The following is a 16,059-nucleotide window of genomic DNA, read 5'->3' as shown; positions in this document are numbered from 1 at the left end:
CCAGGAGGAAGGAGGGATAAAGGGAATAGATGAAGAGAGAAGAAAGGTTCGGGGAGAAAGCCAAGCAAGAGGCATCGCTTGTGCAATTTAATTTTCAGTTTTGGGTGATGTCAGGAGTTGAAAGCAACTAAAATGGCCATCCCATGATATCCAACTTTGCACAACTGGAGAAGCGAGATAGCTTATAAAATAAATAGATGGAATGTTCATCAGCATGCAGAGTGGGAATGCTCAGAACCTCACAGACGGTCTCTCCCCAAGGGTCTGGAATATTCCCTGGCCTTGATCAGGTCAGTGGACAGTTTTTAATGGTGCGGACCGTGGACGACCTGGTATTAGCAGCTTCATAACGCTGCCCTTGGAGGTAGAAGTAGGGAATTATACACTGCGTCTGCACTCGTCTGTTGTAATAACTTGGTTGTTCTTTTGGGTGGGAAATGGATGGTAATAGTCAAACAAGGACCACAACAACCTCCCGCAAAAAGCAAGCCTTGTAGGAATTGTTATTGGCTAGCTTTTCTTTTCCATATTACGACCGCCTGGGACAAGCACAAGAATGCGTAAAATTGTGTGTTCCAAGGTTATCTCTGACAAAGGATCATTAGGAGAGCATTTCATTTAAATCCTTTCATAGAAAACGTCCGCTGTGATTGAATGCTGCCATGTCATCTCCGGAGAAGTGTTTTTGTCTGCCAAACCACTCACACCATTGATCTCATCTCATTCAGTTTTCAAGCATACCACCACACAATTATATAAATTATATAATCTTGACAATAGAGTCTGATTGTAAACGCTGTGTTTAGGGTTGTAATCCAAGCAGTGGGGTACGTGTGACCTTATTTGTTGAGAGGATCAGGACAGATCACCCTATGATCTGCTATAGTGATCTTGTAAGACTATCCAAATCAATTAAATTCACACTGAAGCCAAACGCTGAGTATTTTTCCAAAATAAAAGCTGAAAGAAAAAGAATAAGAAAAGCTTTCAAAAAAATATATTGTCCAAATAAAATCCTGCAACCTTTTTTTTCCATGTATATTTAACTTTCATCAAATGGCATTTCTTATAAAATACAAGTATTTGTTATTATTATCAAATAACTTCTCCTTATTCTCCTCTAATTATTTTGACAAAATAAACCTTTTTATGCTTTTATTTTCAAATACTTTTACAAGTATTTTTTGCATTTTTACTCCTTATTTTGCACCCATCATACGGGTGCAACAGGTGTCAACAGGTGACATTTTTAAAGTAAACCCTTTCATTAAAATAACAACATATGGCACTAGGGTTGCTGTGGTAACCGATGTTCGGGCATACTCTGATTACATTACTTGCCCACCGCTTCCACCATCATTTTGCTTTTTTGTTTATTTTTCATATATATAAATATCCAATACATTTAGTTAATTTTTGCATATCAGCATCCTTGCTCATCCAATTAAAAAAACGTAATTTGTAAAATACTCAGCGTTACTTATGCTGAATTCACCTGGAACATGGTAGACTGTAACGGGATATCGGCACTTTCTGAACGGCGCGGGGAGATCGAGGGGGAGGTAAGAAACAAGCGTGATGATATGTTGCTGTGGTGATGTACAAAAATAAAACATATTCGAAAAAAATATTATGCGTTTTATAATATATATATATATATATATATATATATATATATATATATATATATATATATATATATAAGCACTTAAACAAGTAATAACTTTTGACCGGCCGTGCCATGCAAGACCACCAAATCAATGTCCAAATCCATCTGCTTCCCCGCTACAAGTATCAAACAGCCTCCATGCAATTAATAAATAGAAAAAACAACTTTTATATCAATCCACATTTATTTAAGCCATTAAGTGTTAACTCTTATATTCCAGAAAAAACATCTTCTACCAGGTCCGGCACCTGAAGTTTGCACAGCAGACATGCGCAGTAGAGTGTACAGATATTGAGCGTCATCCACAAATATCTTATCTCGTAAAATGTCCGGGGCTACCAGTAACACTGGTGTTGTCATCAGTTTAACTGGTGGGAAAAATTCCTCACCGTGGCGTCACTATATGGCACCAACAACTGACATGCACAACTCTGAATGCGTTTCTTCTTTGCTCATAGAGACTTGGCACAGTCGCCCAGGCTATTGTTGCTTTTTACGTGTGAGTATGCTTGAGAACTGCATTCACTTTTTCATAAACCGGTGTCACGCAAGGTCACCACATGCCAACGCCAAGGGCAGAGGAATGTTCACCAGCCTGGGTTACAGAGAGAGATGGTGCACAGAAATATCTAGCTCAAGAGCTTGCCATTTCTGATTTGTTCATCATTTTGGAAACAACACAAATCCCACACAAGGGAAGCCAGGTAACATGAGGGGGACAACCTTTTTAAAAAAACAGCATTAAGTTATCTATTCCATCTAGATAGAATTTATAATCACTTATTTTTTCTATAAGCTGCTACTTGTGAAGTAACTTCAGATAAGTAGTCAGACATTGAGTGTTTAATCATTAAGAAAACAGAACAATGAAGAACAGGCACCACAAGCATAACACAGCTTTCTCAAACATCAAAAATTCTCAAAAAACATGATTACGCTAGTACTACAGAGCAAACCATCTCACCCAGGACTCAGTGACTGATCAGTCTTTGACCCAAGTGATGATTCATGAGTTAATTCTACAGTAGAAAGGCTCAGAGGGTTCCGCTTTGTCCCGATTATACCTACACACTACACACTGCTATAATGTATACAAGCCATCATGGAGATATTTAATCCATTTAACATTGCCAACATGTGTCATGCAATTCCAGAGAAGAAAAACATCATAATGGGACAAGATGTGGCACCTTTTCAACTAATGGAAACACATATTGTTTACTACGATAAGGGGGATATACAGTATTGCGCCACTTATTGTTGTGTTTTGTGTGGTGAAAATTGGTATTCTACAAAGATAAAGACTGTTACCAAGCAACAAATGGAAACCACAAAACACACTTAAAGCACTTTCAGGATTTAAGGTTAACGCTTGATGACCGCACCATCTAGTAAAAGTGCTTTCCAAACCCCTCAGGCTTACAGATGAAGGTTTCATAGATTTGACATATTTACGGTACGAGCCACTCAAAGAAGGCCGTCCAAACCGGAGGCCTCTCGGCTGGCAGTCGAATGGCAGCCAGTTCCCAATCAGTACCCAGTCAATTACCAGGCAGCTCCCAACCGGCTGGGAGACCCCCCCCCCCCCGTTCTCATGTGTCCTGTCAGGGTTTGTTTAGTTTCATTTCTAAACACGCCCATTCATTCAATTGCAGTGTGTCAAAATGAGATGGCACTAACTTCACAAAAACACATTCACATTTCAAAGAGAGGTTCCAGTAAACCTGAGATATTGTCCTTTGAACCCTGACCAGAGGTAATCTTTCAAAGTTCAATCTTTTTTGTCATATGAATGAGAACAGGTCATGCCTTATTCTAATCTACATATTGCACAGCTTTTTAATTTCAAAATAGAAGCTGTTTTTTTATTAACATTTTTCTTTATTACAACGTTCGATAACTGTTGTCATGGGAGCACTCAAACTAGGTCTATATAATTATAGTTTAAATTTTATTGTAAAATACTTGATAACAATGTAAGCATCATTACCAGTAATGACATTCTTAGTTTCAGAGCCAATTCAACATGACATGATAAGTAGAATGAGGGCATAGCTGTGTTTCTAATAAAATGTCTTTAAAAACAGAATTTAAAGAATATTTAAACAGTATTTAAAAACTGAAGTTAAATATCTGAAATGCAAAGGAGTAGTATAGTATAAATAATAAGGTATTTATCTAAAATAAATATAAAACAAAATACAGTGAATAATAATATTTAACTTGATAGTTGATATCTCATATTCATGGGTCACAACAATACACTGTCACACTGAAAGGTATGAGGCTACATTGTTGTAAGACAAACACTGCAATGTACTACTAGGAGGTAAGACAAAACAGATATGCAATGCAATACTTGATACATTAACGTGATTAGTGGGAGATGATGTAAACAGTAATTTTCCTTCTTTTTAAAGTGGTCAGGTGTGTGGATGTATACAGTAACTGCATTCCAGGACCTTTCAAATTAAGTGCAAGCCGAGTCCACCTGACATGCAAATGGGGGCCATTTTTCAAACAAGAGGTGCAAGGAAAGATTATTGGTGTCCATTTTCCCTCATTGAAAGCTGTTACACTGATTTCTTCAAACATTTCTCTTTCAAGGCATAAACACATGGGTGGAAAATGCCAGAGTGCCACTGAAGTACCGGTATTCAAATAAGTTTGAGGTTTTGGGTGATCTAAAATTTTCCATCAACTCTAACCCAAAGAAAGAGAGAACAGCGCCAGACAAAAATACAGTTTATAAAACATGAACCTCCAGAATGCTCAGAGCCACCTTTTGGTTTCATCCTAGTATATTCAGTCTCTGGAAAGCAGGCTGAGGTCGTGCGTGCATAATAAGTTTGGTCTGATGTCGGCCTCGCTTATCTCATGCAGGATGACATAACACACCGCGTGTGGACGCTGCTGCTGTGCAAACACAGCGATCACTAAGTGTTAGTACGCACTGATATCCTCTGTTGTGATTTGGGTTTTTCGAATCAAATGTGTCATATTTATTCATCCTGTACAGTATAATCCAGCGTAATTAAAATTTTATAACCACAGCCAATTCGAGCAACCATACCGCCACCTACCTATTATATTTTAACCTAGCTTATCCTGCATGTAGAATCGCATTATGTATATTCTATATTTTTGTATAATTGGCTATTTTTGTATATTTAGCTATTTCTTCTCTTTTTTAGACTGTTATGGTTTTTAATGCTAATTGTCTGGACAGCTACACATCAATCCTTACCTCATATATGAAAGTGCGCAAATCCAAATAAACAGATTCCGATTCAATTTTTAAAGTGTTAGGGAATATGGCTTTACTCAGACAGGTGTTTCAAAAAATGAAACGAGAGATTTGATTGTGTATAAGATTGGGAGTTCTCGCAATGTAAATGATCACCTGGAAGTTTCAGGAGCTCTCCCCTACTACTACTACTACTAAGTACCTAAGTATGCAGCGAGGGAAGAAAGAAGAAGAAAAATAAAAAGTTTTAAGTAAAACAAAGCAGCTGGTGAAACATATAAAAATAGGCCGTTGGGGGTCGTGGATAGGGAAGAGGGGAGCCAGAGTGGAAACGGTGTAATTCTACTTTAACGAACACAAACAGACTCCCCGATGCCTAATCACACAGCGTGGCCTGATTAGGGCTGACTCACACATTCCCAGCAGTTGTCACCAAACACGCAGGAATGTCCGACACACGCACACACACGGATACAAACACACACTTTTATGAGGCTTAATCAGCGGGGAAAGAGCCTGCCGATCAGCAGACAGGCTCTAATCCACCACTTTCTAGCTCCGAGCACCCGATGAGGTTTCTGTGTGTGTGTGTGTGTGTGTGTGTGTGTGTGTGTGTGTGTGTGTGTGTGTGTGTGTGTGTGTGTGTGAGTGTGAGACACCCAGCAGCGGAGTCCAGAAAGTTCCCACAAGAAGCTTTTCCTTATTTTCTGTCATATATACAGTATAAGATTACAATGTCGGATGTTCATGTTAGACATCGTTGTGTTTACATGAAACAAAAAATCCCCACGTGCGACAGTCCTGGTGAGGTGTCCCCAAAAAGCCTGGAGCACGGCAACGAAAGTCAGAACAACCTCTAAATTAGGCCTTGTAGATCAAATATGTGTGAAGATTCAGCAACTGGATTGCTTATTTCTTGCCACAAATTTGTTCAGAAACAGATTTTGGTGGACTGAGGTGAAATCAATGAAAGATATGGAGTAAATAGAATGAAACCCCGAAGCCAGGCTCAAACGCCATTGGCCTACAGAACCCAAAACTTGTGCCCAAACCCCATTGGCTCACATAACTCGTGGCTCCACCCACTGAAACAGAGCGTCAGGAACACAATGGATTTAGAGGATTTACAGTATGTTAGAATGGCTCTAATGTATAATCTGAGTGGTATTTTCAGAAAAATATCACCGGACGAGATAGATGGATGGATAGATGGATAGGTAGGTAGGTATGGGTACAGTAGATACTTTACTTATACCGGGAGGGAAATTGCGGTGTTACAGCAGTTCACATTAAAACAATAGAAGAAGAAGAAGAATCTTTATTGGTCAGAAAACACACCACACTACACATGCATGCATATATATACAGTATATATACACACACACACACACACGCTTTGGATGGTGGCCGGTGAAATGAGGCCTCTGCATTTCACCCATCCTGGCTTGTCCTTCCTCCGGGTGCACAGCCAGGAGCAGTGGGCAGCATTCGTCGACGCGCCCGGGGACCGGGTACCAAGTCTCCAGCGCTGGTCGGACGATGGCGATGTGTGCATGTTTTTGGTGGGGGTCCTTACTGACGTTAGGTGGGGGAAACCCCATGTGAGCATGGGGAGAACATGCAAACTCCACACAGAAAGGCTCCTAATTGGACGATAACCCACCAGAGCACGGTGCCGATGGTGCCTTTGCGCTCAAAAACAACAGCGTGAAGAAGATTATCCCTGTGTCTCACTTTGACAACAGCAGCCAATAGAATTTGATATTTAGACTACGGAGGGATGTAGGAGGGATGACTCTTGGTGCTTTGAACGTAATGTATAAATGTGTACATTTTGGTGTGGTGGTATCGCAACATAATGAGTGACTTATAATCGAGTCTAGCTCTACGAGAAAGATCAAATATGTCATGTCAGAGGCAGAAAATCAAGTTATGTTCTTTAATATCTGACACGGTTGATATATCAAATATAAAAATTCTGATAATTTTTTCTATTTTAATAAACAAACAAAACACAGTATTATAAGTAAGTAGTAGTATAAATTACAAAGTAAAATACATAAATAAATTCAATTCAATTAAAACGATCAAATAATATTCCAAATTGTTATACTGAGCAACAGATTTTAAATTTTAATTTTAAAGCCGATACCTATCCAGTATTCGATACTAGTATCAATTTCAACATGGCGGCAACTGTACTCAGTGAGTACAACAAAAAACGCTTTGTGTTCTGTTCTTGGCGTGCTCAATAGTAATAAGGCAGGGGGCAGATTTCGGCAAAGCACAAGTATGAGGACGATGAGAAACGACAGGACTTTTCCTCTCGCCTCTCAAGAATGAAGCGAGACGGTGCAGCGAAACCAGGGAGAAGAAGACCTTGGTCCTTGAACTTCCAAAGATTCCGAGTCAGACAAGGCGATCGACTTTGACATGGTTTGGATACCCGGAGAGAAAGTTTACTGAGTGGCTCTGACCCATTTATCCAACTGTGGCTAACAATTTCTGACAGCTGTGCATTCCACTGGATCAGTCATTTATGCTCTATTAGGGTTTTTTTCCTCTTAAACCTGCATCACACTCAATACCACAAACGACAAGGACAAAACGGAAGTTAGGGCTGCACGATTCTAAAATGTGAATCACAATTGTTCACCCGAAGAATTGAGATCCTGATTCTAACACGATTCCTGTTTCTTTCAAAAGACAAAAAAAATAAAAAAACATTTATTGCACTCTATCTTAAACAGAGAACAAAACATACAGTATATCAAAGTGCCTGACTTAAACTTAAACATAAAGTGTTTGACTTAGGGATGTTAAAAATGTATCAACTATGGATAAATTGCTCATAAGAATTTAATCGATGAAGATTTTGTCGTATCGTATAACAACTGGACAATCTGCGTCTTCTTGTTATTGTATCAATATCAGCCAGGAAGTAGTAGTTCTCACCGGAACGAAAGTAGGCAGTGGAGAAAAAATGCCCAGTAGAGCAAGAAGTCACAGTAGAAGTAGGTGGAGGCTTCAGCCAAAGAACGACAAACAAACATGGTTGTGTGCATCGATGCCGAGGAGGAAACTAGGTTTATTGTTGCTCAACAACTAATGCAACGTTCGGATGGAACATGGTAATGGCACTTTCTGAACGGCAGGGGGAAAGGGAAAAAAACCCGGAGCAAGGGAGGGGTACGAAACGGCAAAAGGAAACAAGTGATATGTTGCTATGTTGATGACTCTAATTAAAGATATACAACTTAATAAATTTGTCTGTTTATATATAAGAATTTAGTAATGTTTAGTCATTTTGTAAGCCTCTTGCACCAGACTTGATCTGCTATGTAACATCCGACTGATTCCGTTGCAGGGGATGGCAAAAAAATTCTAATAATTAACTCGCACAAACATGGGTCGTTAATATTCCTGTATGAGCAAAACCAGCTCAGCGAGTCCTGCCTCGAACTTCTCCATTTTGGAATTAAATTTAATTAAATTAAATAAGGAGAAATGCTCCTTGCGCCCCGTCATAAACTCTTGGAGGTGTGGGACGTCACGTATGTCCGCATGCAGCATAGTGCCACTACCTGGTGACGTCATTAGTTTTTGTTATCAATCAATCGACGATTGTTTGTTTAAGTTAACAAATATCAATTAAGAAAATTCCTTTAAATTTGCATCCCTAGTTTGAGTTAAACTTAAAAGCGTTAAAAAAAAAAAAAAAGTCTGCTTTTACCACATATTTTAGAACACTTAATCAAAGTGATTAAATTAAATGGTGGCTGGGCAGTATGACCTCAAATGTTTATTATAGTTCTGAAGCAGGGACGATAATGATATATATATATATATATATATATATATATATCACGGTATATATATATATCACGGTATATTCGTTTTTCTTATAATTAAAATATAAATGCTTCTGAAGGGGTAAATAACTGGTATGGCAACTGCATGGCAGTTATTTCTGTACTCTTAACTGTATTACTGTACTAGGACATATTTCCCATTGTACAGAGGTATTTTAGGTACTGCAATAATAAATGGAAAAAATACAAAACCTTTTCTCAAGTAACTTCCATCTCTGAAAAACACTTTCTCATGAAATACAAGCTACTTTGACTTAAAGCATCAACGTGGCACTGGGTTGAATAAATGATACCCTCCTGTAGCGTTTGGATAGAGAAATTAGCAAGAGCCAACATCTAACTATCCATTTAATATGTAGTGCGATTCTTTAACTGTAGGTTAAGTTTTTAAATGAAATATAACAATTTCTTAAAAGACTGATTGATTTTTCAACACAACATTATGGGCTACATAATGTTGATGCTATTTTACCTTTAAAAAGTAAAAATAAAAATGTCCTACTTGATGCTCTTAACCTCAAACTCAACATTTTTCATCTTTTCAATTGAAATTGCATAAATTCGGTAAGAAACTCTTGCACTTCACTCATTTCGACATTGTTTCTCGGTCTGGATTGCTTTGGAGCTTTGCAGCCATTTGTAGTGGACAACTTCTTACAGGACATAGTTCACTCGCAATTTGGGACTCATCATGGTGGAAATGGTGAAATTGCGAAAACAGATTTTTATCATTTACTGCAGAAATAATGACCCAGCCCCTCCAGCCATGGCAGATCTCAGAGTAACATCGCAAAGAAGTGTCAAAGGCAGTGGTTCTCTCTTAAGCCAAAGGCAAAATTTTATACGTTGGTTTGTTTATGTGTGTTCTTAATGCACAGTTGGACACAGCTGCAGGAAAATGCTTGTTTGCCATTGCGATTTAGGAGGCGGCGGCCTCAGTGTTAGTTCAAGGAAGGGGAAGAAGAAGGAGGGGGGAGAACAATTCTCGCTGTTCTGGCTTATTCACAAGGGCAGCACAGGTCTTGCATGACTGTGCATTGTTGTAGGAGGGAATTTATGTTGGGTAATGATTAACGGTCCGCTCCAATCTCCAATTCGACCTGGTCCAAACTACACAGCACCGAAAACACAGAAATAGGAGACTGAAGACCTTGTATGAAGTTAACAGCCAAACATTTTAGGACAGGGATCCACAATGGTGTGCCACGGTGTGCCAACTAAGAGCATGCAGAGCTTGCCATTCCAACCCATCTCTGCACCAGCTGATTTCAAAGGTTGGCTCCTCCCCGCCGGGCTGGAAGCGTTGCTAACCACTGAAATCAGCTGGAATCAGAATGTCAACTTGCATGCTCTTACTTCACACGCCACGACACATTGCTACCTATTCTTGCTTCTCAACATCAGAGACTTGGCATGTTAGGGCTTTCATAAATTGGTAAACTGAAGACACTAAACACCTTTGACAGTATCGGGATAAGTATATTTTACTTAAAATATGAAAATGTGCAAGGAAGTCACAGCTGCCTCCAAATCTCTCATTCCGGTCCCTCGGGTTTCCGACCGATGGTCTAATCCCCCTTGACAACATAATGGAGGGCCATTCATTGTGGATCACCTAGTCAGTGGCCATTCAGTTTTAATGAGAGCCGACGTTTACGTAACGTTTCCAGCAAACCGAACAAAACCACGTACCATGGTCCATTACGTGGGTGCAGGGTGTTTTACGAGGTGCTGAGAGACCCCTGGGTGCCCCTGTGGAAAGGGGCCTACCTGGTATCTACTGGATGCCGTAAGAGGCCAGACAAACTTCCACATTCTTTCCTCTACTCCGCCTTCCCTTCTGGACTTCCCCCAACTTTCACAGAACAGCACCACTGGGACTTTTTTTTTTTTTTTTTTCAATTTGTCACCAATTGAACCATTTCCAAATGGCAGTGGCCCTTGTAAACAGCCCAGAGTTCATTTCTATAAGTCAACCAAGTAAAATGTTCTTGGGAACTTTGTTGGTGCTCCTAGCTTTGGGATGAGTCATATTTTTAAGAAGCACTTGTTTCAATTTAAGAGTTTAACATTCCTGTTGCTCAACCAACAAGTGAAAAGGAAGGGAGAAAAACACTACCTAATAACTCTTTGCTTACCTAAGTCTGTGATAAAATCCCTGCGGTATTTGCCATGATGATATGACCTTGTTTGGAGAGGGTTTTAAGCTCAAGTGAAACTCATTCCACCAAATGCAGAATTTTCATTCTTGCATTCCTTTGCAGCAGGATGTAAACTAGGAACAGAGGAGCATTATCAGAGACAGAAACATCCAAGCAGTCGGGGGCAACTTTCCTACTTGTGCTCCAGCGGCGCAGCTACATTCAACATAACAGTGTGAAAATCTGTCTGTAAACAGAGAGTAGACACAGTTGACAATACAGTTGACAAGGGAACCCAGCAATGTTTTTGTGCTTTGCGATAGGACTCTCAGCTCACAACACAAGACAAGCGTATAATTTGGTTTCAGCCGCACCCACGGACACTTTGCTAATTTATCCAAATTTCACGAAATAAAAGGTGGGCCGACAGCGAACAGACTTGTTTGGGATTTAATAGGGAATCGGACAGATAGAACTAGCAGAAATATCGACACAAACATTTCACAGAGCCCATTACAACAAATGGGTCTTTAAAATGTGATATTCCCACCGGCGGCCGGTCCCCTGCAGTCTGACCCAGAGTGCGCTAACTGCCCGTGCATCTAACTGGGATGAGTGTCGTAAAGGGTGTAAAAAGCCTTTCGCGGACTGGCCTGACAAATAGCTGCGAGGGGCCCCTGCCCGTTTCATGCACGGCAGTGAGCGGCAGTGGTCTTGATCAGAGAGGTCCGAAACACGAAAGCACACGTTCTCCCCCGTCCCATCGTTAATCACGTCCAGCAAACAGACGTCACAACCCAACCACCCCCCTTTGTATTTTGTGGTGAGAAAAGAACATGGATCTCCAAACGCACACTCAACCCTTGTTCCCAATGACCAATGCACACACTCACTTTGGTTCTCTCGTTGCCAAGATTTTTTAGATGCATGAGCGCGTCTCCGGGCGGGTCAAAGGTTACACAGGCTGCGTCCGATGGAACAAGGGGGGAGAAAGTAGACACCTTTCCGGAATGCCGGAGGTGGGTATTGATCGACTGCACAGACTTTTGAGTGTCTGCTCCAGTTGAGCGGGAAGCCATTATCGGACCATTACGGCCCTTGACGCGCGGAAGATAGAGAGACTGGGTTTCCCCCGTTCGCACCGAAATCTACCCCTTTGCTGCCATTGTGCCTTGATAATCCAGGAGTATCTATTCACACCTATTCACTCCAGGATGACTTCATGTGTGTGTGCATTAGGGATGAAACCGTTACTGGTTTCACGATAAACCGCGGTACAATTCCTGACAGTTAATGTTACCATTTTAAACTGTAATTATCATTAACACCGTCTTTGATTACCACGCTTTAAAAACCTCACGTTAAATACTGCCCAGCAGCAACAGTGATCTCCCAGGCACAGGCGCAAACACAGAACATGGTGAAAGGTTAGGCAGTTATTTACCGAGTGGGCGTGCAGCAGGCAACCCCAGCGATGCAACTGCACCGTTGTCCTCATCTTTAAGGGACAGGCTGCTTATGCACCCAAATCAAAAAATGCTCGAGCCCTCACTGCAGCACTGTCATATTATATTGCAAAGGACACGATGCCATTCCAAATCGTTGAGAGGGCTGCACTAGGGAAACTGTGCAAGTGAAAAAAATCTATAGTATAGAATGTGAAGAAATGCATTTTTGCTTGCTGTGTGCACAAAGAAAAGTTACCTCTCATGGCCACGTGGTGCCATATTTAATGTTAATGCACGTTTATTTGATATGATTTTCATATGTTTACATAAAGTATTGGCTATGCTATTATTTTAATGTTTATGCAAACAATGTTCATAGTGCTGCTAATTTAATTTTTATTTTTCAGTATAAAACTTTGTGAAATTAGTTCAGTGTATCAAAGCTTTTTGAACATTTTCAGCACATTTGAACAATACCGTGATAATACTGATAACTGTGACAATTTTGGTCACGATAATGGTGATATAACATTTTCATACCGTTTCATCTCTGGTGTACGTATGAAACTTTACAGGGAAATGGAAACGTTGCCAAGTTCCCTCTGTCGGGCTCTGCATTGACGTATCTCTCGTCTGTTTGGAGCCTCGTAGGGGTCATGGCCGCCGGCTCGGGCACCTGGGAGATGAACAAAAGAGGCAGCTGCTCCTCTCCGCCGTCGAATCAGGATTAGGGAGCCTTTGTGCCGAAAAACGTAATTCTGCTTTGTCAACCCTTTTCGCGGTTACTACTGTTTCAACTCTGCGGCTGGGGCTCGCTAACCGGGAAATAATGTGGATCAAATGAGGCTCGGCTTAAAAGTGACATGCACTGCTGCCAAAAAAAAAAAAAGGAGGCTTGGAACTCTTTTTTTCCTGCTTCAGCATGTTTAGCAACGATTGGAGTTATATCAAGACCTCAAGTGTGACCCCATTAACCTTAAGAATTACACAAATCAAATTCTCACAAAATGATAGAGTAAGTTTAAACCTTTTCTTCTAAAATCGATTGGGTATTATTGAAAGAAATGTTTTACAAGGTAGCTAAAAAAAAAAGGGGGGGGGGGAGGGGCCTGATCCGTTTCGGGGCCGTTTTGTATGAGCTGCACTTGGACCGCGAGCATTCCAGATGGGATCACCAAGTTCCAGTTGATTGATCATACCGCAAGATAAATCTCTCTACATTTCTCCCCTCTTCACACACACACACACACACACACACACACACACACACACACACACACACACACACACACACACACACACACACACACACACACACACACACACACCTCCTGTCCCGGGCCCCCAAATGTTAGTCTGGCCCCCTCGGTTTATATCAAACCAGGCTGCCTTTGGACATAATCAAACATTTCTGGCGCGACCCGGTGCCGAGCCAGCGAACCCTAGCATTACAAGCTCCACTCTGGCACGAGGGAGGCCTAATAACAGGATGCAGACACTGGTCAAACTCCAAGTTAAGCTTCCCCCCAGGGTACCGCAGGCCCACTCTGGGTGGCAAGATACTGAGAAAAAGAAGCGGGGGGGGGGGGGGGGGGGTGTGCTTAAACATCACACCGTATGAAAGCCTATTCATCCCCAACGTGCAATTTGAGTGCCTATCCCAAGCGCATGGGACCACATGTAATCACAGCGTGGTCCTTGCTGGCTCGTCACGGCACGTCCCACCACAGCAGGTTCTAATATCGGTATTTGCTCTCAAACACTGGCATTAGCCCTGTGACACCATTCAAATTCAATGGAAACCTACCCCCTTAGATACACCCCCCCCCACACACACACACACACCTATCAAGTTGCCCTTTCCCACTACTCTTTAAAACAAACTTCCACAACGCACACTTCAGCTTTTGAATTAGATATTAATGCCACTTTGACTGACGTGTCATTGCTTCTTGAGTAATGGGAGTCCGAACGGGGTGTTCTGAGGACGCCTGTCGAGTATGGGTCTGATCGTTTTGATGGGAATGGGATCGTACCATGAGTCATTTCAAAACCAGGCACGCAGGTTCCAAAGACGCACTGGCGATGCGAGACTCAATTTGAACGAGTCGTTCGTAGCGAACAAATCTCTTTCAGTTACTCAGGAGTCGGGAGTCACTCTGGCAAAAGAGTGAATGTTCACAAACTGAACATAATTCAAGAGGACTAACAAGTCCAAAAGTAATGCATGTTGAATATGACAGATTTACACTTCTACAATCCTTTTGATGTAAGTAAATGAAGTAAAGTGAATCGTGAGTGATTCACGCCGTGCATTTCTCTGGCCAAATATTATTTTGAGAGAGGATTAGGAAAAACAATTTTATGGGATCCAGATTGCATGCCTCCACCTAAGTTCTGCCTCCCGCTCACCGGAAGCCCTCCCTCGCCCACCGCGCTTTACACCAACCGAATCAAACAAACGCAGAGCCGCAAAACCGAACGACTCTTTTTTTTTTTCCGCCAAGTGACTAGTCGAGAACCGACTCTCCAAAAAACGAGTCGATCACCGTTCATATCATCGATCATGGTGTGAAGGCCAGACTGTGTGTCACCTGGGGTCACGTGGTTTCCCAGAGACTCACCTCATTGGACGGAATGCTGACCACGCCCGTCGACCGCCGCTTCTCCCTCAGCTTTCTCTTCTCTATTTGACCTTTGCCCTTCCTGGCGCTGGGCCCCGTGCTCTTCTTCTCCTTACCCTTGCCGGGCGACGGGCTCAGGCCAGAGCTCTCCTTGTCGCTGTCGTTGCCCGCCGCCATCGGGCTGGAGTCCTGCTGTGGCGGGCAGGGGAACTGGGGCGGCTGCGTCTTCTTGGGGTTACTTCCAGGTGGGTTGGCGGGCCCGGGCTGAGGCTCCGCCTCCTCGGGTGTCTTCAGGACCGTGGAGGAGGCGGAGCGCGGCGCGGGGCACGGGGACGCGCAGTTGTTGTTGTTATTATTGAGCTCGCGCGTCTCACTTTTATTGCTACTCGTGCCGGTGCCGGTGCCGGTGCCGGTGCCGGTTCCCGGGGGAGCGCCGGCGGCAATGCCGGTGGCGGCGGCAATGTCGCCGAGCATCTTGGCCCGCATCTTCTCCCGCTTCGCCTTCCACTCCTCCAGGAAGTCCGTGGTGGCGTTGGATTTAAACCCGCCCGTCGCCATGGCAACCGTTAAAAAGTTGGCGTTCAAGTTACGCGTGCGTGCGTGCGTCAAAGTCGGTGGGAGCTCCGGGAAAGTTGCGTGGCGCTTCTTTAACGGCACCGCATTCCTCACGGTGCTCGGTCCGACCGGAGCTGGTGACGGGACAGGTAGAAGGAAGCAAGCAGTCAGCCTCGGGAAAGCGGAGCTCTCAACAAGCAAACAATAAACACGCCGGGATCCCCGAAGTCGTTTTGACTTTCCCGTTTCAATAAGAGCAGACGCCGCGACGCGCGTCTCGTTTCGGGCAGAGCCACACGAGATAAGCGCAAACAAGTCCCGAACCGCCCCCGTCCCCGTCCCCGTCCCCGTCCCCGTCTCTAAACGTTCCCCCGCAGTCGAGGGGCGAAACGACAGAACTCAACCGACCGCCCGAGACGAAATGGAACTTTCCGTTCAGACTTACCTGTGTCGGTGCTTGTCCCGGGGGGGGGGGGGGGGGGCGACTGTTCGCAGGTCCCAGG

General features: G+C 42.8%; 1 protein-coding gene across 2 annotated transcripts in view; it reads right to left on the bottom strand.

The window, feature by feature from the left end:
- pawr (PRKC, apoptosis, WT1, regulator) overlaps positions 1 to 15,559 on the bottom strand; it is a gene marked incomplete at its 5' end in the record, with an annotated part of 74,500 nt that extends 58,941 nt beyond the window's left edge. For both annotated transcript variants that reach the window (XM_080022562.1, XM_080022563.1), the window contains one exon: positions 15,002 to 15,559. In XM_080022562.1, coding sequence (XP_079878688.1) covers positions 15,002 to 15,559 — 558 coding nt within the window. The remainder of the gene's footprint in view (positions 1 to 15,001) is intronic.
- Positions 15,560 to 16,059: the final 500 nt, after the last annotated feature.

Source organism: Zeus faber (genome assembly GCF_960531495.2).
Source record: "Zeus faber genome assembly, chromosome: 21".
Classification (NCBI taxonomy): Eukaryota; Metazoa; Chordata; class Actinopteri; order Zeiformes; family Zeidae; genus Zeus; species Zeus faber.
Note: the sequence above shows the minus strand (reverse complement) of the source record. Positions and strands in the feature narration are given on the sequence as shown.